We start from the raw sequence: 25,831 nt of genomic DNA on the forward strand, positions 1-25,831 counted from the left end.
GACTACCTATAAACACCTATAAACATATGGAGGGATTTGGTGATAGACCCCTTACTGTCTAATTTGTCTTTCAATTGGATAAGAATTATATAGATCCTTTCAAAACCCCCTAATATTTTAAAACTTGTTTATTTTACTATACTACTCTCATGTGTATATATATATATATATATATATATATATCAGCTCTCTTGTAAAGTCATCCTCACAGTATATTTTAGAGTAAAATTTATTATGATTCAAAGTAAAATTTTATATCATTAAGCACATATATTGTCTTAGAGGTAAAATTTTACTCTCATTCTACCAAACAAAAACGGAGTACATACCAGAGGAAAATTTTACTCTCATTCTGTCAAACAAAAACAGAGGACATACCAAAGAAAAAAATAGAGAAATAGAGAGATAGAGAGAGCACATATATTGCCTTAGATTTGGTTCAAACCAGAGTAAAATTTTACTGTCTAAAAAGTAGAGCATGATGAGGAGACAGAGAAAAAGATGAGAGAATACAGATCTGAGATGATAAATCTCAAATTTGACGTCATCAATCTCAGATCTAAAGTCTTGAACGCTAAAAATGACGATAGTGGCATGAAATGGCGCTGGTGGTTGAGATGCTAGTGGTGAAATGGTGGTGGCGGTGGTGGTGATGAACAACATCGATGGTTAAGACGGTATTGGTAGGGACGACGGAAGTGGTGGAAACGATGGTAATCATGGTAGTCGTGGTAGTAGAGATGGTGATGGTGGTGGTGGTATAGACGGTGGTGATGGTGGTGGAGAGAGCTCATAGAAAGATAGAGAGTGTGTGTGAATGGGTAAATTTGCCACACAAAATATAAATCTAAAATTTTTTGTCCTTTATACAAGACTTTATAATTATGAGAGAGTTTTAAAAGTATATATATATATATATATTTTGGGTCCTTTTAACAAGAAAAGGAAAGTATGAGAGGGTTATGGCCAAATTTTCCAAACATATGTATTAACTTGTCAAATTAACCAACGATGCATTAGAGTTTGAATTTGTACCATACCACTATGTGGTTCTTCAATAAAAATATTATATTGTGCACTTATATCTTTTAGGATAAATTACACTAACCTCCTCTAAAAATTTTTTAAAAAATACATTAAGTGTGTATTTGAAATTACTATTTTAATAGACTATTTTAATTTTTGACTTGGTTTAGTAAGTTAAAATTTGTGTGTTAAGAAAGATGATTAAATTTTTTTTTGTAATTGAATATGATATTTGTGAAAAAAAAAGTAAAATGATTATAAATTTGATATGACATTTTATCTTATTAGCTATTTTAGTTGTCTTTTTGTGAATTTTAACTTAAAAGAAGCTAAAATTTTTCTTGCCAAACAACCCCTAAGTCTCACATTTTTTTATATAATTACGTTAATCTCTCTTTTAGTAAAGTGAAATAAACCGAAACTAATGCAGATATTATGAAAATATAAAATAAATAACGTAAAATATACAATTTTGTTTATAAAGGATGACAATATTTTTTTTTATCCATATAACTAAAAAAATTATGGGTGAATTACAAATATACCCTGAAGTTTGCTTAAAATATAAATTGTCCCCCGTGGTTTAAAAAATTACAAATACCTCCCAGACAAAAAATTTTATTTAATAGAATTAATTAAAAAAGTAAAATTTCTAACTGTTCACCTATATAATAATAAAATTATCTGAATTATTATTAAAAACTGTTAATTAAGTTAATAATTTAGTAATAAAAAGACTTATTTGTTATGAAATTAGAAACCTTAAGGGGGCATAATGTAATTTCTAAAATCACAAGAGATAATTTATAATTTAAGTAAATCTCAAGAGGAATGTTTTTAATTTACCCAAAAATTATTGAGGACAATTAAATATTATACAAATTAAAATAAGAAAACTCAATGTAATTATGTTAAAATTATAACATTTACTATATTACATTATGGGAGTCATTTACTATATTGTTATGGGAGTCCTTATCTTTTCTCAAAATTCACTTTAATATTTAGGAATAGGGGGGGGGAAGCATATAAGAAGTGATGATTTGACATTAATAAAAATTTATATGTAGTAAAATAATATAAATAGTTTATCTGTGCATGTCAAAAAATATTGAAGCGAAAGAAATTTCAATCCACCAAGTAATTGTTGAATTTCAATTTCAAATGACATTTAACTACCTAAATGTCAACCATCGCATGCCTTGATTCTTGATCAAAATTCAATAAGAATTAACATTTTCGTATATATATTTTGATGAACCCATTTCATATATAAAATTGGGATATATATATATATATATATCAAGCATTATACAAAAAGTTTTGTTTCACTTATTGATTGCACTACACAGGCGGTCACACATCACTTGCCTAGATATAGAAAAGGTTAGCATCCAGTTCAAAGTACCTAAAATATTGAGTAAAGATATTGACACCTAATAAACTACACATCAAAAATAAATAAATAAATAAACTAATTTATTCCTAGCAATGCTGTAAAATATTTTACTCTGGCTCCTTCGGTCGAATGATAGCATATTTCACAATAAGCCCACTCTTCCACAGTTCAGTATGATCCTCCAGAGAGAATTCCATCGTTCCAACGTTTTCTGGTGACATTTTAAACTCACCCAACTGGATATCAAACCAACTTCCTAAAGGCTTTTCATTTAGACTTTCATTGCGTGTTAGCTTTTTTGAATTTGGAAGGATGATGGTAAGTTTTAATGAGAAATCTTGACATTTGATCATCCTCACGACAAAAACAATTTCGTAAACTATCCCTGGTGAGAGATCAACTGCCCCATTAAATTGCCCTCTAACATCTAACCAACATACCTGTAATAGCTCAGCGACTTCAATCTCTTCACCACTGCATGCCAAACCGGGTAAATGTTAAAACTGTCCATGGTCATTATAAATAAATAAATAAATCCAGAACCACAAATTTTTGTTTCCTGCACAATTAGTATATATACGATTTGCCCATTTCATGAACAAATGTTCCTTGAAGAAGTACCTCACAGTTAGGCGCTATTGCTTTAGGTCAGGCCATTGATCAGTTTTATTGATTAAATGTTAAATAGCCTTAAGTCAACGTAGCATAACACGACATGAAGTACTTAAGCTATACACATTATTTAACTTTCCTTGTCTCCTTCAATGTGGTCCATCTCCAATATTGAGGATTATCATTCCAACAGATATTAAGTTCTCTTGCAAATAGCACAAAGCAGCTCTTGTTTGACTTCTTGTCGACAAAATACTTCTGCAATAGGCAATAATGACAACACATGCATGGATAGCAATAATTAATGACAATAATGTGAAACCCCCCCCCCCCCCCCCCCCCCCCCCAAAAAAAAAAAAAAAGCAATATCATATATGGGTGGCATATATTTTTGGATTTCAAAGTCAACGTTCAATCCATCACTATGAAATATAAAATTATACTGATTCTGAAATAATAGTGTGACTAGTTCATATATGAAATGGGCTTTAAGTAGAACTTGCCAGTTTGTTGGGCTTTAAGTATACTCCGGAGTAGAGCTGCTCACACAGCTTGTCAGGGGAAGACATGTCAATTGATATATTTGCATCTTTCAAAATCGCAAGGAAATTAAGTGGGGGCCTTGTTATTCCGTTTCTTGCTGCAATTTCCTTTGCTTTCCTTGATGAATCTGCCTTGCTGGTTTGTTCAACTTGTTGGATCTCTGAAGTCCCATTAGGCACCATCTAGCCACCACCAAAAAGGAAAAGCAAAATTAAGGAAACAATAGTTATAAAAATTTTAAATAAAAAAAAAAAAAACATAATAAAATCTAAATGCTATTTCAGATTTTAAGGGATAGAAAGAAAGAAAGAAACAACCACATACATTCACATCTGGTGCACCATCGATTTGCATAGAGAAAGAGGACCTCCAGAAGGGGGCTTTGTTGATGGGATTCTCTCTTTTTATAATATTCTCTTCCTCTTCATTTTGTATGGAAGTTTTTTTATTTTATTTTTTGACATGTCCGAAAGATTTCAGATTCCATCATCAACCAAATGGGCTGGACCTGGACATTAATACAAGCAAATTGGAGGCCATGTACACAAAGTGACCTCCAATTTGGTGTTTCTGTCCAGCATTGGAATAGCTGCTGGTTGTTGCCATCACATGGGTGTGTTTGAATTGTTAGCTAGTAGCACATGGGTTTTGATAGTGCATCAAAGCTCTTGCATGTGTAAGTGTTTGTTTATTAATGGGTGTAAGTGTTTGTTTATTAAATTTAGTGATTTGATGTGAAATGGATGTGAAATCTATTTCCATGTTCCAAATTTGTCGAGAAGAGAGTTTTTAACACTTTTTAATGAGAAAGCCTTTATAACTTCAAAGGAAAAAAAAAGAAAAAGAAAATAAAGAACATACATCATCTAAGGGTAGGTGGCTTAGCCAACCATTTCTACAAATTAAAAAATTCTATATTTAAGCATAAGAAAATTCTGAAAATATAATTTAAGAAGATGAAAGAACAAGAAATAAAGTACAAGAAATTAAAGAAACTACATCATCTAAGGATAGGCGGTTCAACCAACCATTTCTACAAGTTAAATCACATATTTATGTATAAGAAAATAATGAAAATATAATTTGAGAACATGAGAAAACAAAAAATAAAATACAAGAAATTAAAGAAACTGCATCTAAGGATAGGTGGTTCAACCAATCATTTTTACAAGTTATATCACATATTTAAAGACAAGAAATTGAAAGAAAATAGACAAGAAAATTTTACCTTTAGAGGAAATGATGAATTTTCTTATTTCCAAACTCTCTTCCTAGCACCCTCAAGATTATGGAGTATGTTTTTAAAATCTCAACAAGAAAATTCAGGTTTTAGCTTTAGTGAAGTCTTAGGTGGCATATCAATATATATTAGTGAAAGGTAAGAAAATGGAGGTTTATATCTTGATTTGTATTTTCTCTCAATTTTGACAAAACAAACTCTTTCTTTGATCAAAGCTTAGACCTCTCTCAAATCAAAATTTTTCACCACCTTATTCATAGTTCTAATGGTCTTCTTATATAGGCAATTGAAGAAGGTTTTCTTAGTGGAAAAGTGAAAGACAATGGTGGAAGACAATTGATAATGGAGGTAGGAGACAATGTATAATCGAGGTGGATGGTGAGTGGTGATGGTGGTGTGTGATTAGGAAAATGGATGGTAAGTGTTGATGGTGGTGCGTGATTAGGAAAGTGGATGGTGAGTGGGGATGGTGGTGTGTGATTTAGGAAAGTGGATGGTGAGGGGGGATGTTGGGGAGTCCAGATCCTCTGTAGGGTTTTCCTACAAAGCATCCTGCAGTGCAAGGGAAACGAAGTCAATTTGCCTCGTTTTGCCCTTTTTTTTCAGCAGCAGCTTCTCTTTCTTCTCTACTTCTTCTCTTTTCAAAGACCTAACCCCCCAAAAGTCCCAAAACGAAAACCAGAAGAGGACTGGAAGACGAACAGAGGACCAGTGAACGACGGCAGACCAACGACAAGGAAGACGAATGCGGAGTCTGACCAAAGGCCCAAAATGTCTCAAATTCTATATATATATCATATATGTATCAAGTTCTATATATATGTTATAGGTTCTATATATATGTCTCTTCTTCTTCTTCTTCTTCTTCTTCTTCTATATATACATACATATAATGATATAATATGTACTACCATAGTTTCCTAATTGCAATTTTGTAAAAAATAGGACTTTTCTTTCATGCTCAGGTTCTCTCTCTCTCTCTCTCTCTCTCTCTCTCTCTCTCTCTATATATATATATATATAGAATACACAATTCAATGAATGAGTGTTTCAAGCCCCAAAAAAGTTGCTAAGCCACTAATAAGCAAGGTTGTTAAGATCGGGATCCTACACAGGATCGTTTTAGGGGTCTGTCGGATCGGATCAAGGATCGTAAGATCCTACTAAAATGATAAAAAAATGCAATAATTTTTATATAACTAAATAATACCATCAAAATATATATAGAATAAGCCTCAAAAAAAGAAATATAGCAATTCAATGTAGCATTCAAACATTTTTTTTCAAAAAATGAAGTCAAAAACATAATAAAACCAAATACTAACACTTGCACACCATTGTCATTGTTTCTTAATGAAAACAAAACAAACTAAATAAAGGAAGAACAAATAAAAACTACAATAAGACATCATTATCACCGAAATTATCATCATTATTGCCACAATCAACATTAATCATTGCCACATCATCACCGTCATCATCATCACCACCCCCGGTGCCATCCAAGTCCTCAATGTCTTCACCAATAGTAGCATCTTCAAAGTCATGATCAAAATCCCTTCGAGCATCCATGTTTTGATCCATAGCATCATCATCACTTACTTCATGAACTTCATCATGTTCTATGAAGCACGGGCACGGACGGACACGGATATGGACACGTATACAGACACGAACACGGACACGAGACACGGCATTTTTAAAAAATGGGGACACGGACACGGCTGGGGACACGGCAAATTTTTTTTTATATAAATATTTTTATTTTAATACAAGTTAATTATTTTATTTAATTATTATATTTTTAAATAAATATGATTCTATTAATTTTTTTATTTTATTTTATCTACTATTTTTTTGATTAATATATACAAGATATAAGATATGCCTTTTTATTAATATTAAATAAATACACATATATATATATATTATACCAAATAAATACATTAATATTAAACCTAATAAATATATATATATATATATTATATATGAATAAGATCAGATCAGAGCAGAGAGACGCGAGAGCGATTGACGCGATCGATGCGAGAACGAGAGAGAGAGAGAGAGAGAGAGCGAGAGGGAAGGCGAGAGACAGGGACGAGAGAGAGACTTACGGATGGAGGTCGACAGGCGAGGCGAGTTGAGATTGAGGTCATGGATGGAGGTCGACAAGCGAGAGAGAGAGTGACTTACGGTGGTCGACTGAATGGAGGTCGACAGGTCGACTGGATCGAAGACTAGGTTTGTATCTTGACCTTTACTCTTCTCCTTTACTCCTCTTTTGCTCTTTGCTCTTTATGTCCAGATTTGGACACGCGTGTCCCCGCCGTGTCCCTACAAAAAAAATAATTAAATTAAAGGGACACGCCATCCAGCGTGTCCCGTACGTGTCCCCGGCGTGTCCCCGTGTCAGACACTGCCACGGCATGAAATCTGGCATGTCCATGCTTCATAGATCATGTTCTCTACCAATATGATCACAACCTAAGTTGGAGTAAACAAAAAAATTAAAAGTAAAATTAAAGTTATAATTTCTAATTAAAACTAAAAGATGTGTATATAAACTTACAAGCTTCTTCCAAATTCCTTGCAAGGGCCTCCACTTCGTCTTCATCCGAATCATATCCATGTCGAGCATTCCTATCAAGCACACTCAACCAATTTTCTTCTCTTGGAAGAGTCGGAGTCTCTCTCTCTGTTATCCATTCATCATTTGATTGGATATCATCCAAACATAATGGATTCACGATTGCTTGTCTATTCATGTGTCGTTGTCTCAATTTCAAATTGTACATGACAAACACCAAGTCATTCATTCTCTTTTGGTGCAAACGATTCCTCCGCTTTGAATGTACCATCTCAAAAGCGCTCCAATTTCGCTCACACCCCGATGAACTGCTTGTTAAACTTAATATCCTAATTACAAACCTCTTCAACTCAGGGCATTCATCACCAAAAGAGTCCCACCAATCAGCTACATGAAAGTTTAGTTATAAATTTAAAATTGATGAAATGAAAACAAATAATAAGATATTAAAAATGATACAAATCAACTTATAGAAAAAATAAAAAAGCACCTGGAGATTTCTTTTTCCTAGTCATGATTGCATTTTGTATGCCAAAGAGCCCTCTTGCACTCTTGAATGCATCAATTTGCAAATCTATCTTCACCCTCTCATTAACATCAGGAACCATTCTTTCAAGACATTTGTACAGCCCAATTTTAACCTCCGCATCGGGCTGAAAATTAAGACTGTAATGAAACTGAGGGTTCAAGAAGTATGCTGCAGCATGCAATGGGTGATGGAGTTGGGATTCCCATCTTCTATCAATGATGGTCCATATAGGATCATAGCTAACACCATTAAATAAAGAATATTAATGAACAAATAAAAAGTTTAGAGAAATATAATAGTAAAGTAAATAAGTTTAACTAATTAAAAGTTTATCATGTGAAAACATTATTGAAATTGCTTTAAATTTCCTCTTTCACACGATCCATTGCCTCGTAAATGAATCCCATCGCCGGATGCTCATCCGAATCCACCAATCTAAGTACTTTAATAAGAGGTACCACAGCCTTCAAGCACATAGAAATGCCCTTCAAAAAAATATGATTATCTAAAATGATATCTTCAATTTTTTTACCCTTTTCAGACCTTGCAAATCGACTATTCCTTCACTTGGATGATGTAAACAAAGAGAACAATGCACCCTTTTGCTCATGAAGGCGCCTCAAGGTCAAGTAAGATGTGGCAAATCGTGTTACCGCGGGCCTAATAAGTTCAATACCTTTTGTGAACTCCTTCATCCAATGAATAAGATTTGTTCTTGGATAAATGTATGCCACAATTCTTTTTCCCTTTTTAATTGTAACTCGATGAAGTTGGATTTGCTTCTCAAAATCCTCTAACATCAAATCTATGCAATGAGCGGCACAAAGTGTCCAAAACAAGCTCTTCCTCTTATCCATTAACATTTCTCCCGCCAACTTATAATTAGAAGCATTATCGGTCACCACTTGCACAACATGCTCCACTCCAACCTTCTCAACAATCTCATCCAACATCTCAAAAACCTTTTCACCGGTTTTTGAAATGTCAGATGTATCCAATGAGGATAGAAAGATAGTTCCATTAGGGCTATTGACAAGAAAATTACAAATTGATTTTCTCTTTCTATCCGACCATCCATCGGACATAATTGTACACCCAGTCTTCTTCCATTGTTCCTTAAACTCATCAAGCAATTGCAATGTCTCTTGCACTTCTCTTTTTAAAAATGACACCCTAATTTCACGGGAAGATGGTGGCACAAGGCCTTTTCCATAATCTCCAATTTTCTTAACCATAAGTGGAAATATAGGGTTGTTGACACAATTAAAAAGAATTGCACTAGTGTAAAAAAACCGGGCAATTGTTTGACAAACATCATCTCTCTCTTCTTTCTTAAATAATTGATTGATAGTTTTTTGATTTTGATGCCGAGACTTATTCACCACAAATTTATCCATACGCCCATAATGTTTTTGTTTGTTTCTATGGCCACCGGCATGCAATAATTCCACTTCTTCATCAGAATCATCATCACCAATATCAAGCATTCTCTTTTTCTTATTTTGAGACTCCAATGTTTGAGTTCTCAAAAGACTTATAAATTTTTCCCTAACATCTTCCGGAACTTGGGGACATGGTTCAACATTTTGATGAGTGCATGCCAAATGGTGTTTCAATCTATATATTCCTCCAGAACAAGTAATATTACAGTATTTGCATTTTACCTTTTTGCTTGCAGCATCCACTTCAATGCCGTGTTCCCAACCAGGATCAGATCTTAGACCAGCAACATTTTTCCTCTTCCTCCCTCTTCCTGAACCAGAGGCTGACAGTCCTGCAATTGCAACAAATTGTAAACATTTGGCAAATTGTAAAAAGGCACAAGACAGACAATTTATGTTTTTAATTTCCATTCCCAGGGGCTAATTAAAACAACAGTAGCATTATCATTTATAGCATTGCAAGCAACAAAGAAGAAGGAAAATTGAAGAAGAAAAAAGAAAAGAAAAAAGAGAAACAGAGCAAACAGAAGAGGTGATTCAATGTGGAAGACTAATGCCCCAAAATGAATGTGATTCAGTGAAGGAAAAAAATAAATAGGAGGTGATTCAATGAAGAAATAAATAAATAAATAAGATAGTGACTTGGTCATCTAAAGAGCTTTACAACAGTAAGGTGCTCAGATCATACCCAGATGTTGATTCACAGCAGTAAAATTTCTTTACTGATGAAGAATGATTGTTCAGTTGTTTTTAGTATTTTTTTTACAGAACAAAAATAAATAAATAAATAAATCAGAGGTAATTTACAGAACTAAAAATAAATAAATAAATAAATCAAAACCAAAAATAAATAAATAAATAAGAGCCAAAAAAAAAAAATCACCGAAGGAGGTGATTCAGTGAAGAAAGGAGAGATCAATGAAGAAAGAAAGAAGAGCTGCTGAGCAGCAAAGAAAGAAGAAGAGTCTTCGAATTCGAAGAAAAAAAAACAGAGCAGCAGACACCTGGAGTGGAGTCGCAGCGAAGAAGAGAGAGGGAGAAGAAGAAGCAGAAAAAGAGGAAGCAACGTACCTGGAGTCGTTTGCCCAAGTCAGGCTTCGTTTGATGTTGAATGATTGAATCTCTCTTTCCCCAGGTCAGTCTTCTTCGTTTGCCCTAATTTGCTTTGCTTCTCTGCTTCTCTCATTTCATTTTAGGTCCCGATTTGGCTTTTAAGTTGCCCAAAAAATCCTTCAAATCTGGATCGAATGGGGTCGCGATCCAGATGCGATCCTACCGATCCCGTCGATCCCACCACGATCCCACCATGATCCTGCTCTGGGGTCGATCCGATGTACGATCCGGATCGAATAGTGTATAATGAGTCGTAGGATCACAACCTTGCTAATAAGGTGGTGATGCCCTGTTTGGGTGTCAAGATCAAAATATTTCCATTAAATTTTTACCATGCCTTGTATTTCCACGCAACCCAGATTTCTTTTGAGAGGAAACCCTAGCTCAAAAGCTCTAAGATTAAGGTAATACTTAGAAAATCATCCATTTGTCTTCCAGCCCTTTGGTTTTCGTTTTGGGACTTTTGGGGATTAGGTATGTGAAAAGAGAAGTAGAGGAGAAGAAGCTGAAGAAAGAAAAAAAAAAGGGGCAAAACGACGTCATTTTGCTTGCACTGCAGGATACCTTGCAGGAAAACCCTACAGAGGATCAAGACTCAAATGGTGGGGTGTGATTAGGAAAATAGATGATGAGTGGTGATGGTGGGGTGTGATAATTTTTATGTACAAATACCTAAAATCATGTAAAATTATAAAATATTACAAATTAATGAACTAAAAATATATTTTAATGGTCTAAAATAATTTGGCTAAAACGGGTGAAGGTTGGGATTAAAGCTTAAATTCAATTTTTCTACTAAGAAATTCATAAAATAGGATATTCCAATTTTCATCATCGGGTGTTTGGAAGAAAACGCCCAAATCTTAAGCCGGTCAAAATAGGGTATCTACACCCTGCTACCCCTAGCCCCTTCCACGATGAGAGAGAGAGAGAGAGAGAATTATGAGAGAGAGTGTGAGAGAGACTGTGCAACAGAGCGGGCAATTGATCGTGATCACTCTCACAATCAGATTTGATTTTTCCAAATCTGGTTGAAGAGAGTGAAGGAAAGAAAGATAAGAAAGAGGGAAAAGAGAAAGGGAAGGCAAGACTTAGGGTAATGGTGGTGGCAGCGAGAAAAGGGCTTGAAAAGTCATCGGAGGTTAGGGATGAGAGCGGCAGCGATAATGGGAGTGAATGAAAGGGCTAAGAAAGAGTCAAAGGGGGCTAGGGTTGGTGATGGTTGAAAAGGTGGCCGCCAACTAGAGAGGGTGAAGAGGAAGGAGGAAAAGAGGAAAAAAAGAAATTAGGGCAAAAAATAGAAGGGCAACAACATAATTTTTTACCATGTTTTGCAAAAAACAATTTAACTTCCATATCATATGCAATTATTTTAGATTTCTCCTCATTTTACAATTATTCATTTCTCATACTATTTTTCTATAATTTTCCCTAAAATTTTAGAAAGCAGATCCTCTCCTGTCCTTAATTGGACATGAGTCCAATCTAGGCCACTTTGGGCCTACTTTGGGACGGGCCCGCCTCGACGATTCAAACCATTCATTTTGTAAAACTCATCGAGCACATTATTCCTACAAAAATTAAATTGATTAGATATCAATAATCACTTGATTAAATCACATTTGTCTAGAGAAAAAAAAAAAAATTTGTATGACAATGTAATTTAATGTGTGGCAATGGTTTTTTAATTTATATATGTATGATTACTAATTATTACCATCGTTGCTTAACGGTTCTCTTTTTCAAACTCTTAAAAATAAGAAACAAACAGAAAAGAAATATATAAGATTTGTATATAGAATGATTTGATTGCACTGTGACTCACAATTTTAAAACATAATGTCTGTCAAAGTGACATTTAACTACCTAAATGTCAACCATCCCATGCCATGATTATTGATCAAAATTGAATAAGAATTAACATTTTCCTATATATATTTTGATGAACGCATCTCATATATATAATTAGGATATATATATATAAATATATCAAGCATTATACAAAAAGTTTTGTTTCACTTATTGATTACACTACACAGGCAGTCACACATCCCTTGCCTAGATATAGAAAAGTTTAGCATCCAGTTCAAAGTACCTAAAACATTGAGTAAAGATATTGACACCTAATAAACTACACATCAAAAATAAATAAATAAATAAACTAATTTATTCCTAGCAATGCTGTAAAATATTTTACTCTGGATCCTTCTTCGGTCGAATGATAGCACATTTCATAATAAGCCCACTCTTCCACAGCTCAGCATGATCCTCCAGAGAGAATTCCATTGTTCTAACATTTTCTGGTGACATTTTAAACTCACCCAACTGGATATCAAACCAACTTCCTAAAGGCTTTTCATTTAAACTTTCATTGCGTGTTCGCTTTTTTGAATTTGGAAGAATGATGGTAAGTTTTAATGAGAAATCTTGATATTTGATCATCCTCACAACAAAAACAATTTCGTAAACTATTCCTGGTGAGAGATCAATTGCCCCATTAACTTGCCCTCTAACATCTAACCAACATACCTGTAATAGCTCAGCCACATCAATCTCTTCACCACGGCATGCCAAACCAGGTAAATGTTAAAACTGTCCATGTTCCTTATAAATAAATAAATAAATCCAGAACCACAAATTTTTGTTTCCTGCACAATTAATATATATATACAATTTGCCCAATTCATGAACAAATGTTCCTTGAAGAAGTAACTCACAGTTAGGCCCTATTGCTTTAGGTCATGCCATTGATCGGTTTCATTGATTAAATGCTAAATAGCCTTAAGTCAACATAGCATAACATGACATGAAGTTCTTAAGCTATACCCATTATTTAACTTACCTTGTCTCCTTCAATGTGGTCCATCCCCAATATTGAGGATTTTCATTCCAACAGATATCAATTTCTCTTGCAAATAGCACAAAGCAGTTCTTGTTTGACTTCTTGTCGACAAAATACTTCTCCAATAGGCAGTAATGACAACACATGCATGGATAGCAATAATTAATGACAATAATGTGAGACCAAAAAACAAAAAAGGAAAAAAAAAAAAAAAAAAGCAATATCATGTATGGGTGGCATATATTTTTGTATTTCAAAGTTAAGTTTCAATCCATCACTATGAAATATGAAATTATACTGATTCTGAAATAATAGTGTGACTAGTTCATATATGAAATGCGCTTTAAGTAAAACTTGCCAGTTTGTTGGGCTTTAAGTATACTCCAGTGCAGAGCTGCTCACACAGCTTGTCAGGGGAAGACGTATCAATTGATATATTTGCATCTTTCAAAATCGCTAGGAAATTAAGTGGGGGCCTTGTTATTCCTTTTCTTGCTGCAATTTCCTTTGCTTTCCTTGATGAATTTGCCTTGCTGGTTTGTTCAACTTGCCGGATCTCTGAAGTCCCATTAGGCACCATCTAGCCACCACCAAAAAGGAAAAGCAAAATTAAGGAAACAATAGTTATAAAAATAAAATAAAAAACAAAATAATAAAATCTAAATGCTATTTCAGATTTTAAGGGATAGAAAGAAAGAAACAACCACATACATTCACATCTGGTGCACCATCAATTTGCATAGAGAAAGAGGACCTCAAGAAGGGGGCTTTGATGATGGGATTCTCCTTTCTTTTTATAATATTCTCTTCCCCTTCATTCTGTAAGGAAGTTTTTTTTTTTTTTTTGACATGTCCAAATGATTTCAGATTCTATCATCAACCAAATGGGCTGACCTGGACATTAATACAAGCAAATTGGAGGCCATGTACACAAAGTGACCTCCAATTTGTTAATGATTCCCTCAGCCAACAACTTTGAATCCTAAGAGGTGGTGTACTTTCTACATGGCTGACAATTTGAAGCACTTTTTTGTCTTTTGAGATACAGATTCTGTACCCTACTATGCTAATAACCAAGTGTCACTTTCTATGTTATTAGGCAAACACAAGTATAAATGCAAATGAGTTTCACCATGTAAACCGATTATAATTTAGTAGGACACCACGTGACAAATGCCTTAAAAGTACCTAAAAATTGCTTGTCTTGTGGACATGACCAAGCCAGGTTGGAGAATTCTTAACTCGGGGATTATATATATATATGTATATATATATATATATATAGAGAGAGAGAGAGAGACTGGTGGGCATTAAATTATAAAATAAAATATATAAAAAAAATAAAAAAACAAAAAGATGATACTTCATAGTATTTTAAAGAAACACTTGCATAATATGAGACCCTATAAAAAGTTCTCTATGACGCGAATGGGATTTTTTTTCTTCTAAATGATGAAGCTTGTCACTGGCTTGCAAAACATGTGACATGTTGGTATTTTTACTCAACTAAAAATTTAAAACTTCTTCAAGCTTGCAGTACCAAGTTATTAAAGTTTATCCCAAGGAGGTGTTGGGGATTATTGATTCCATGAATGTAAACAGAAGCATACACACACACAAATTAAAGAGAAAAATATACAGAGATTTACATGAATTGGCGCAAACTTGCCTATGTTTGCAAGCAAGAGAAAAAATACAATCATGAGACTAAAAAACACTCAAACTTGACACTAATACCCAAGCATTTAAACAATCTCTATTTCCATGCTCAAGGGAAATTGAGCCCTGAAGCAAACGCCCTACCCCCACTCCCAATATTTTTCTCCCTTACATCTCTACAAATCCTCTCAATCTCACACACCTAGAATTCCCTTAAACTCACTCGCAACATAGCAAGAAGACTAACACAAGCATGATTTTCAAAATTGCATTTACAAAAATTTGTAAATCGTAGTTAAGAACGTCTGCATGTTGATAATGCATCTAACTTCATCCTATCCACTCATGCATATACTAAATAGAATGGCTTAAACTACTAAAATCTCACATTGAAGTCACTTTGCAATCCTAAACCCCCTCTCCCAATACTACACAAAAATGTTGGACTAACCCTACTGTCTATAATTGTTTTCTATAATCTTTATATTCCAAATTAAAATCATGCTGCCAATTTTCTCAAAGCCCCAAATTTTTACTCTATTTGATTTTGGAAGACCCAAAAAAAATTCTCCACGTATATCCTAAGGCTCAACATTAATTATAAAAATAAAAACATAAATAAAACCTTCTATTTTGTAATCCATTTGTTGATAGTGATGGTGGGCTTCAATATATTTTGTATTAATTTGTGATGTCTCACACACAAACAATTGAATGAATTTTATTTCAAACAAAAGAATAACAAATACAATTTTGTGGGTTTTTATCTCCCACCTCTCTATCTCTCAAACCTCTTATGGGTTTCTTGATTGTGTGATTGATATCTATACAACAAACTATCATCATCTATTTATAGGTTTGTTTCCATGTACAAACCGTGTGTTGAATTCCATAGCTTAAGTGTTAAGCTTCTTACTTAGTTCCAGCTCATGGTCGGTGGTAGCTTCCATGAAGCTTCATCATCTTCTTCAAACTTCTGGTAAGTTGTCTTCTACCATTTTCAAGTTGCTTCTGGAGTATACTTGAGGATTCAAGTTTACTCTCCAACATCCCCCTTTAAACTTGAATCACCAAATATGGTAACTCCAAGCATTTTCCTTAGTTTCACAAATGTTGTTGTTTTGAGGGGCTTTATAAATATGTCTGCAACTTGATCTTCACTTTTCGTGTATTAACTGGATCTCTTCTTTTCTTATGCATTGTCGTATGAAATTAAATCTTGTGTCGATATGCTTGCTTCTATCATGGAAGACTGGATTCTTTCCTAACTGGATTGCTAACTCGTTATCCACGTATATCTTTGTGGCTTCTTGTTGTTGAACTTCTTTCAGCAAATTTCTTAACCAGATAGCATGGCATGCCCCTACAGCAATAGCTACATACTCTGCTTCACATGTCAATAGAGTTACTATCAGTTGTTTCTTTGAGGACCACATAAATGCTGTATCTCCGAGACAAAACATAAACCCAGTAGTACTTTTACGATCATCCACATCACCTACCCAATCACTGTCGCTGTATCCTACTAATTTGAATTCGTCTGTAAATGAGTAAAACAATCCGTACTCTATTGTACCTTTCACATACTGTAGGATTCTTTTGGCTGCTATCAGATGTGGCGTTTTGGGTTCCTCCATATACCAAGTAAGCCTACTGCGAACAATATATCAGGTCGCGTGGCTGTGAGGTATCTTTGGCTTCCAACTAGACTTGTGAAATACGTTGGATTATCCTTATCTCCTTTATTATACTTGGACATCTGGTTACTTCCATTTGTCAGTGTGTCAACGGCTTGACAATTTTCCATGCCAAATTTCTTTATGATTTCTTTGGCATACTTAGCTTGTGATACAAAAATGCCTTCATTACTTTGATTGACTTCTATGCCCAAGAAATATGCCAAGAGTCCGATGTCTGTCATCTCGAATTCTTGTATCATGGATGCTTTGAAATCTCAGATCATGTCAAGATTGTTGCCTATGAATATTAGATCATCAACGTAAATACAAACAAATAGCAAATCTCCCCCCTTGTTTGTCTTGAAGAAGAGGGAATGTTCATAAGGACATTTAACAAACCCATTTAACACAGAATACTTGTTATTCTTGCATTCCATGCCCGTGGTGTTGGCTTCAAGCCATAAAGCGCTCGCTTTAACTTATACACTTTATCTTGTTGGGCTGGCTTCACATAGCCCAACGATTGTTCAACGTACACTTCTTCAAGATAACCATTTAAGAATGCTGATTTGACATCCATTTGGTATATCTTCCATTTCTTTTGGGCTGCTAAACAGATAAAAAGTCATACCGTTTCAAGACAAGCTACTGGAGCAAAAACTTCATCATAGTCTATGCCATATTGTTGCTTGTAGCCTTTCACGACCAATCTTGCTTTGTATTTTTCAACATCTCCTTTAGCATTTCTTTTTGTCTTATACACCCATTTGACACCAATTGCTTTGTGTCCTTCTGGTAAGGATGTAAGTTCCCAGGTGTTATTTCTTTCTATGGCTTGGATTTCCTCATTCATGGCTTGTCTCCATATGGCTTCTTTTTGTGCTGCTTCAAAGTGAATAGGATCACTTCCAGAGAATAGACAAAACATTGGGAAATCTTCATCATCTTCAAGTCTTCTTGTAACATCATATAGATCTTGAACGGTTCTAGTCCTGCCTACTATATTCTCTATTGTTGGTGAAAAGCTGGTACTTTCTTGTTGTGTACTGAGTTGTTGAGTACTCATTCTTGCTCCTGTCCCGCCTTGAGGTGAATGCGGGTGACTGCAGACTTCAATTCCAGTAGTTGGATTATCTTCATTATGGATTATAGGGACCTTAGTTGCAGGAATCGTGCAACTAGGTGTAAGAATCGCGTTTCTGTGGAGAGAGAAACGCGATTCAGTCCAAGATGGAATCGTAAAGGGGAGAGAGAGAGAGAGAGAGAGAGAAACCCTAACCTTCGACGTCGACATGAGAGGAGAAAGGGCTTCGATCATCTTCGTCACTCTCGCGATCGTCTTCGTCACTCTCTCAATTGTCTTCGTCTTCGTCACTCTCTCCGTGCTTCTCTCTCTCTCTCTCTCTCTCTCTCTCTCTCTTCGTCTCTTCTTCTCTCCCTCTTCATCTCTGTTTGCCGTTGTCTTCACTCTCTCTCTTCGTCTAGATCATATATAATATATAATATATATAATTTATCATATATAATATATATAATAAATATAATTTATCATATATTATATATGTAATAAAAAAATATTTAATTATTATTTCTTAAAATATCATATATAATAATAATTTTTGTAAATTATTATTTCTTAACTTTTTAACATATAATAAATAAAATAAATCATCCAATTATTTAAAAGAAATCTAATTAAACCGTATATAATAAAAAAAATTATAAAATAAAATATCTAATTTTTCTTTTTATTTATTTTAACATAATTTATTATTCCTTATTTATTATAATTTTTTATTTATAATATATATCAATTAAAAATAAAAAAATTAATTAACAATAATACATTATTTAAAAAATATAATAAATAAATAAAATAATTAATGAATATTAAAATAAAAATATTTATAAAAAAACTTCTAATGTGCATTAAAATATATATATATATATATATATATATTACCGCTCCCCGAGACACACCCAACCTAAGAAACTTCTATCGGCTCACGATTCCCCGCCCCCGCCCCCGCCCCCGCTTCGTGCAACTAAGATAGGGACTAGTTCTTGACTTGGGTTCTGCCAATTCCAGCTTAATGCTTCATCAAATTCAACATCTCTTGAATAGAATACTTTCATTGTGATGGGATCATAAAGTCCATATCCACTTTCTCCATAGCCGATGAGAACATATTTTTGGCCTTTATCTTCTAGCTTCATTCATTTCTCGTCTGGAATTTTTACATAGGTTGTGCATCCAAAAATCCTCAAATGATCAGCTTTGGCTTTCTCAAGCTCCACGCTTCTTCAGGGGTCTTGTTTAGTAATCTCTTAGTTGGAAAGCGGTTGAGCAAATATACTGCACAAATAACAGCTTCTCCCCAGAGCTCCTTTGGCATATCTCTTTCTTTGATCATGCAACGAATCATATTTAGGATCGTTCTATTCTTTCTTTTTGAGACACCATTTTGTTGAGGTGTATATGGGATAGTATGTTGATGAATAATCCCATTTTCTTTGCAAAATCTTTCAAATTCCTTTGAGGTATATTCTCCTCCACAATCAAATCTCATCGTCTTGATGAAATGTCCACTATGTTTTTCAACTAAGGATTGAATTTCTTAAATTTTTGAAAAACTTCACTTTTCGTTTTCATGATATACACCCATGTCTTGCCAGTAAAATCATCAGTGAAAGTAAGAAAATACCTGTTTCCACCGAGTGTCATGGGTTGTATTGGACCATATACATCTGTGTGGACCAACTGGAGAGATTGGGTTGCTCTATTTATTCTTCCATCTCCAAAGCTCTTTCGGTGTTGTTTGTAGATGAGATATCCTTCACATTTCTTTAGCGGAAGCTTGATCCATGGTAACCCTGTCATCATGTTTTTCTTTGACATAATGTTCAATCCTTAAAAGTTCAAGTGACCAAATCTAAGATACCACAATGTAGTGTCATCTACGATTTTGGCCTTGTAACAAATGGATTGAATGGCATTGCTAGCTTGTAAATAAAGAGGAAACATGTGATTCTTGGTCATGTCTACATGCGTGATCAATCTGTTTTGTTGATTGCAAATGGATAATCCCAACTCTCTTGTGTGGATATTGTAGCCTTTCTCGAATAACTGACTTAAACTCAGAATGTTACTCTTTAAATCTGGCACATAATAAACATTGCCGATATATTGTTGTTCTCCATTCTTCAACTTAATGCCGATAGTTCCTTTGCCTTTCATGGGTCTCTTTGTTGAATCTCCAAAGGTGACTTCGCCTTTCTAACTTTCGTCGAGTGTTGCGAACAATTCTCTCTTACCGCACATATGATTGCTGGTACCAAATTCATGGTATGATAAGCTGTTCTAATTTGCTTCACCACTATCATTATATGTCAGTAGGATGGCAGAATCTTGTTTAACTTCACAGTAATTGACTTCATTTTCTTCATTGTTGGTATTTCGATACCAACATTCTGTAGCATAATGTCCAAATTTTTGACAAACATGACATTGAATCTGAGATTTGTCATACCTTTGTAGTCTTATGTATCGACCTCTTCCTCGACCTTTGACTGTTTATTGTTGGTGTTCAGCAATCTCCATAATCCTGTTGTTGTGGACGATGTTGTTGTGGACGTCTTGTACTATTATACGGGGGATATCTTCCTCTTCCTTGTTGATTTGAGGTTTCCCTTCTTCCTTTTATCGAAAGCTTTGTTTGGAGTGCTTGCTTAAGGGAACTTGATGCAGTCTTCTTATTGATTCTTTGCTCGTGAATTTCCAACGATGCTTGCAATTCATCGATTGTCAAGTCGTTAAAATTCTTTGATTCTTCAATGGCAACAACCACATGTTCGAATTTCGAACTAAGTGATCTACGTATCTTTTCAATAACTCGAATTTCTTCAATCTTGTCACCGAGTCTTTTAGCTTGATTAACAGTAGTCAAGGTTCGGGTAAAGTATTCAGAAATCGACTCATTGTCCTTCATTTGCAATAATTTGAATTCTCCTAATAAGACTTGGAGTCGAATCCTTGTGGTTTTCTCATTTCTTCAGTTTGCCTTTTGAAGAGTTTCCCATGCTTCTTTTGATGTGCTTGCAGCGGAGATCTTTTCGAAAGTAGTTGGATCTATGCTTTGATATATCAAATATTGTAAGAAATAGATGTATTATTGATTGATATTTTGTTGTGTTTACATTGATTCCTATATATAGGAGATGGTGAGTGTGTAGTAGGTGAGGAGTAGGTGAGGAGTAGGTGGAGAGTAGGTGAAGTGGGTGGAGTAGGTGTAGTGGTAGGTTTTGGTACATTTTAGCAGCCCCCCGCAAACTCAAGGGGGATAGGAACTAACCAACTTGAGTTTGGAGAGACTAACAAAACAAGAAAATAATCTGAAAAATAAAAAATGGATAGGAGACACTGTATGGTCGTGTCAGACCGTTGTAGAAGACTGTATGGTTATGGCAGACCGATGTAGAAGACACTGGCTCGTGTTGGACCGATGTAGAAGACAGTTTATGGGGTCATATCGGACCGTTGTAGCAGACAATGTTGTGACAGTTGTTGTGACAGTTTACGGAGTCTTGCTGGACCCTTGTAGAAACTAACCGGAATCAATGTCGGGACAGTTTACAGAGTCTTGTCGGACCCATGAAGGAACTAACCGGAATCAATGTCGGGACAGTTTACTGAATCTTGTCGGACCCATAAAGGAGCTAACCGGAATCAATGTCGGGACAGTTTACAGAGTCTTGTCAGACCCCTAAAAAGTCGCACCCTCAAAAGGTGTGCCCAATTTTTCAAAAGGCGTGCCATCAAAAGGCGTGCCCAATCCATAAAAAGGCGTGCCATCAAAAGGCGTGCCTATCAAAAAGAGCGCCCATGTTGTCGGCGAGCGCCGAGAGGCGCATGATGCGCGTGTCTGCCTCGGCTATTTAACCAAGGTTGAGGCGGAGGCTGTGCAAACCAGTCTGAAACCGCCGAAAATCGTTTGAAAAAACTCTTCCGTTTCTGAGAAAGAGATTCTGGAACACTCTGTTGCCATTCTGTAACCAACCCTTCTCTGAAACACTCAGCAACCCATAACATGGCCTCGTCTTCCCATTCAGCTACCCAGAATATGGCCTCTTCGTCCCGTGGTCTGCTCACTCTCTTTCCCGACCTCAACGAGTCAACAAGAGAGATAACTGGTGCGGTGGCCAGTGAACCTCAACCAAGCGCCTCTGGTTTTGCTCCGTTGAACTTTCCGATGCGGTCGGTGGAGCAAAAAATGGCGGTGCAAACTGATATTGAGGCCAATCAGTATACTTTGAAGTCATGTGTAGAGACCATGACGGCGGTCACAAACCTGTCGCACCGGCTGCAGAGTAGGACAAATGAGGTGCAGCAGTTAAACGCCCAACTGGCTCTGCTCCAACGCATATATAAGGATGCGCGAGCAGAGATAAGTGTGCTAAAGGTGGAAAATAAGGAGCTAAAGCGGAAGGCCACCGTGATGTTCCGATTTGGAGGTCCGCCATATGCGGCAGTGGAGGAGCAGGGAGTAGTGATCGTGCCCAGTGGAGGGGGAAACACGGAGGCAACACCGGCAAGGGCCGCTCAGGACGGAGGCAAGAAGAAGAGACCGGCGGAATAGGCGAAGAAGTGAGGTCGGTGGGTGGCCGGTTGCAGAAAAGAAAACAAATCTTCGGGTGTTGTGTTTTGGTTGTTTTTTTTTTTTTTTTTTTTTTTGTGTGTAAAATTGTGATCGGGGTTGAGCCCTGAGATGAATAAAATTTGGTTTGGTGTGCAAAGCTATATGGTATGAAAGGAATTTGAAAAAGATTAAAAATAATGTGAAAGAAAAAAAATAAAGAAATAAATAATAAGAATATATGTGAAAGCCGCAACGGTGTGCGGTGTATAGATATATATATATATAGATTTATTTATTTATTGATTTTATTTTATTTTATTTATTTTATTTTTTTGTTGGTTTTATAATAATAATAATAATAATAATAATAATATATTAAGGAGGAAAGCATGTGCGCGGGTGAGAGTTGTAGAGAAAAGAGATAAAGATAGGTGAATAGTGGTGGATATGATTAAAGTGGGTCTGATATGAGAGAGGGTTTTATGTTTAAAGAAAAGAAGAGTGGGTAGATAATAGTAATAAAAAGAAATGAAAAGAGGGGGACAAAACTCATGTGATAAAGTGGAGAGAGAGAGAAGAGGGTCAAGTCCCATGTGAGGATTTTGATCCTGATGAGATGTTCAAGGCATTCTTTGGCCAGACCGACATGTGTCGGACGTCACGTGTTTACAGGAGGGGAATAGCAGTAGCACTGTATCAGAACAACAATCTCAGGTCGATGAGTTATCATACTGTGCTTCATAAAGTGCATTCCTCCTTGCACATTCCAGGATGGTTTTGTCAGCGGTGATGAAGTATGCAGCAATGGATGCAGCAGATATGATGAGTGCCTGAACTGTATAATTGAGGTTTGCCTTTGCCCAAGGAATCACACGAACAGCAACCAAAGTAGGCACGGCACTGGCAACATAAGCAATGGAAGCTGCCTTCACTCCTGCTCGAACACCCTCTTGAGTGCAACGGCGGAGGAGGGAGATCGAAGACGACATCGGCGACGATGGAGGGACTGCGACCATCGGCGGCGACAGAGAGCACAAATTCCTTTGATATCAGGGAGAGTAACGTCGGGTTGAAGCCTCGGATGGCGATGTCGTCGACGGAGTATTTGTCGATGTCGTCGAAGATGAGGTAAGGCAGTGGCGGTGGAAAAAGGATGAGGGCGAGGGACCAATAGAGGCATCGGCAGCAGCGACTCCGGCGAGGCTTGCAGCGAGTGAGTTTCTAGTGAAGAGAAGAGGATGATCTGGATCGGTGACCTGCAACAATGGATGCACGAATGCTACGTCAACAGCTGCTTCGCTCACACCGGTGAGGTTTTCTCTTCCGCCTAAATTGGGCAGGCTTCAGCACAGGTGATAGGCGTGTGGATACTGGTTCAGATCTTTCTGTATTTGTAGGAGATTTGGCTATGAAAATGAGAGGTCAAGGGCAACGATGGGAAGGTATGTGTAGAGGTCCGGCGGGCGGCCAAGGCGAGGCTGCCGCCTGCCGGTGAAGCAGAATGACTAGGTTGTTAACCTTGCTCTGATACCATGTAAGAAATAGATGTATTATTGATTGATATTTTGTTGTGTTTACATTGATTCCTATATATAGGAGATGGTGAGTGTGTAGTAGGTGAGAAGTAGGTGAAGAGTAGGTGGAGAGTAGGTGAAGTGGGTGGAGTAGGTGTAGTGGTAGGTTTTGGTACATTTTAACAAATATAAGGCTTTCTTGTCTTTTGTCTTTCAATCTTTAAGTGCGGTCTTCTGAGCTTCTGTCAAATTTTCTTCATTTTCTTTGGACGCTAGTTCATCATATCCGTGCCCCACCGAATCCCATAAATCTTAGGATGATAGGAGTACCCTCATCTATATACTACACTGCTTATAATTGCCTTTGTCTAGTTTCGGAAACCGAGGTTGGAAGAAGTTTTTTGTGGATGCCATCAGATAACTTGCTTTAATCTTCAAATATTTTAAAAAATTGAATTTCCAAAATCTGACCCTACGGATGAGTCTGGAATGGTCTAAATAGTTGGAAAACACTATTGTATCATTGTGATCGAATTCTAGATGGTTTAGATTTAGCCAAAATAAATCTAACGGTTCAGATCTACTGGAAAAAAGTGACACGCGAAGAAGCGGATAAAACCTTTGGATTCCTTGCGTTAGGTTGACGTCAAATGACATCAACGGCTTAGTCGGCGCTCAGCTCGTACGGCGGCACGGCTCAGTTGCGCTTGGGACTTGCTGATGTCAGGCGTGAGACATCAGCCTCACATGTCGTCTTCTTCTAAATTCGCGTGGGCGCATGGGGCGCATCACCTGCGCGTGGTGGTGGCATCTCTCGACGTGTGGAGAGAGTGTATGGCGTCCTCCGTGCTCGGTTTTTGACGCGACTTTTTCCTACATGATCATCTCGACGAGACCTTCAACGTGGTATGATCAATAGTTGATTTCAACAACTTTTATTTATAGGCAATTCTGAAAATTGCTCTATTTTGTCTCTGTTTTTTCAAAATTCAGCCTCCTAGGCTCTAATACCACTAATGGTGGGCTTCTATATATTTTGTATGAATTTGTGATGTCTCACACACAACCAATTGAATAAATTTTATTTCAAACAAAAGAATAGCAAATACAATTTTGTGGGTTTTTATCTCCCACCTCTCTATCTCTCAAACCTGTTATGTGTTTCTTGATTGTGTGATTGATATCTATACAACAAACTATCATCATCTATTTATAGGTTTGTTTCCGGGTACAAACCGTGTTGAATTCCATAGCTTAAGTGTTAAGCTTCTTACCTGGTTCCAGCTCATGGTCGGTGGTAGCTTCCAAGAAGCTTCATTATCTTCTTCAAACTTCTGGTCGGTTGTCTTCTACCATTTTCAAGCTGCTTCTGGAGTATACTTGAGGATTCAAGTTTACTCTCCAACAGATAGCCATACAAATTGTTTTGTAGCATATATATAGTATGCAATTGAAGTTAACCTTCGGCTTTGACATGCCAAATTGCCATATGAAATGTATTTTTTTTTTCCCTTTCTGCTGTTATTATTGAAACTAGAGTGAATGATTTGATTGTGCTGAAGTCAGGAGTTGTAAGGTCCTTGATGGCAGATGGTAAAGGAAAAATAACAAGCAATGAAAAAATAAAAATATAAAAAATAAATAAATCAAATAGCCAAAACTCACAATTCAATATTATTCTTAATATCAAAGGTGTCTTCTAATAACAATAAGCTTAGTATTTATGGGCTACTGCAAATATTAAAATAAAAAATAAAACTACAAATCTCGCGTCTTACAAAAATGCAATGAATGATCGGTGCTAAATTCACTGCATGCTAAATTCTACTTGCTGATCAACCACATGATTGAATGGAATTCAGTACTCTTTGACCTACTAATGTTTCTGATCTTCTTCTGCTTGATCCGTATATACTTGGTGTTCTCATCCTTGTTCCTTCTGCAAACAACTGGTTTTGGAAAAAATTGATAAAACTACAATACCCAAGAAGGAAAAGAATGAGCAAATGC

The 25,831-nt window shown here is 36.0% G+C and overlaps 1 protein-coding gene across 20 annotated transcripts in view; it reads right to left on the minus strand.

The window, feature by feature from the left end:
• Positions 1–2,295: 2,295 nt before the first annotated feature.
• LOC114300481 (protein PHLOEM PROTEIN 2-LIKE A1) overlaps positions 2,296–25,831 on the minus strand; it is a 28,921-nt gene continuing 5,385 nt past the window's right edge. Inside the window, exons 2-10 of one of the 20 annotated variants that reach the window (XM_082919715.1) lie at positions 14,045–14,152; positions 13,692–13,913; positions 13,334–13,449; positions 10,450–12,062; positions 9,601–9,710; positions 7,898–8,175; positions 7,390–7,794; positions 3,541–3,762; positions 2,296–2,899 (exon numbers count right to left, since the gene is read on the minus strand). In XM_082919715.1, the coding sequence (XP_082775841.1) occupies positions 3,752–3,762; positions 7,390–7,794; positions 7,898–8,175; positions 9,601–9,617 (711 nt within the window). In that variant the 5' untranslated portion in view covers positions 9,618–9,710; positions 10,450–12,062; positions 13,334–13,449; positions 13,692–13,913; positions 14,045–14,152 and the 3' untranslated portion in view covers positions 2,296–2,899; positions 3,541–3,751. Of the gene's footprint in view, positions 3,296–3,540; positions 3,763–6,934; positions 7,305–7,389; positions 7,795–7,897; positions 8,176–9,600; positions 9,711–10,449; positions 12,063–13,333; positions 13,914–14,044; positions 14,153–25,831 lie in introns of those variants that run through there. The other 19 variants (XM_082919719.1, XM_082919710.1, XM_082919705.1 and 16 more) reach the window with 19 other exon arrangements.

The sequence above is a fragment of the Camellia sinensis genome, chromosome 3, assembly GCF_055761805.1.
Source record: "Camellia sinensis isolate YWXY chromosome 3, ASM5576180v1, whole genome shotgun sequence".
Lineage (NCBI taxonomy): Eukaryota > Viridiplantae > Streptophyta > Magnoliopsida > Ericales > Theaceae > Camellia > Camellia sinensis.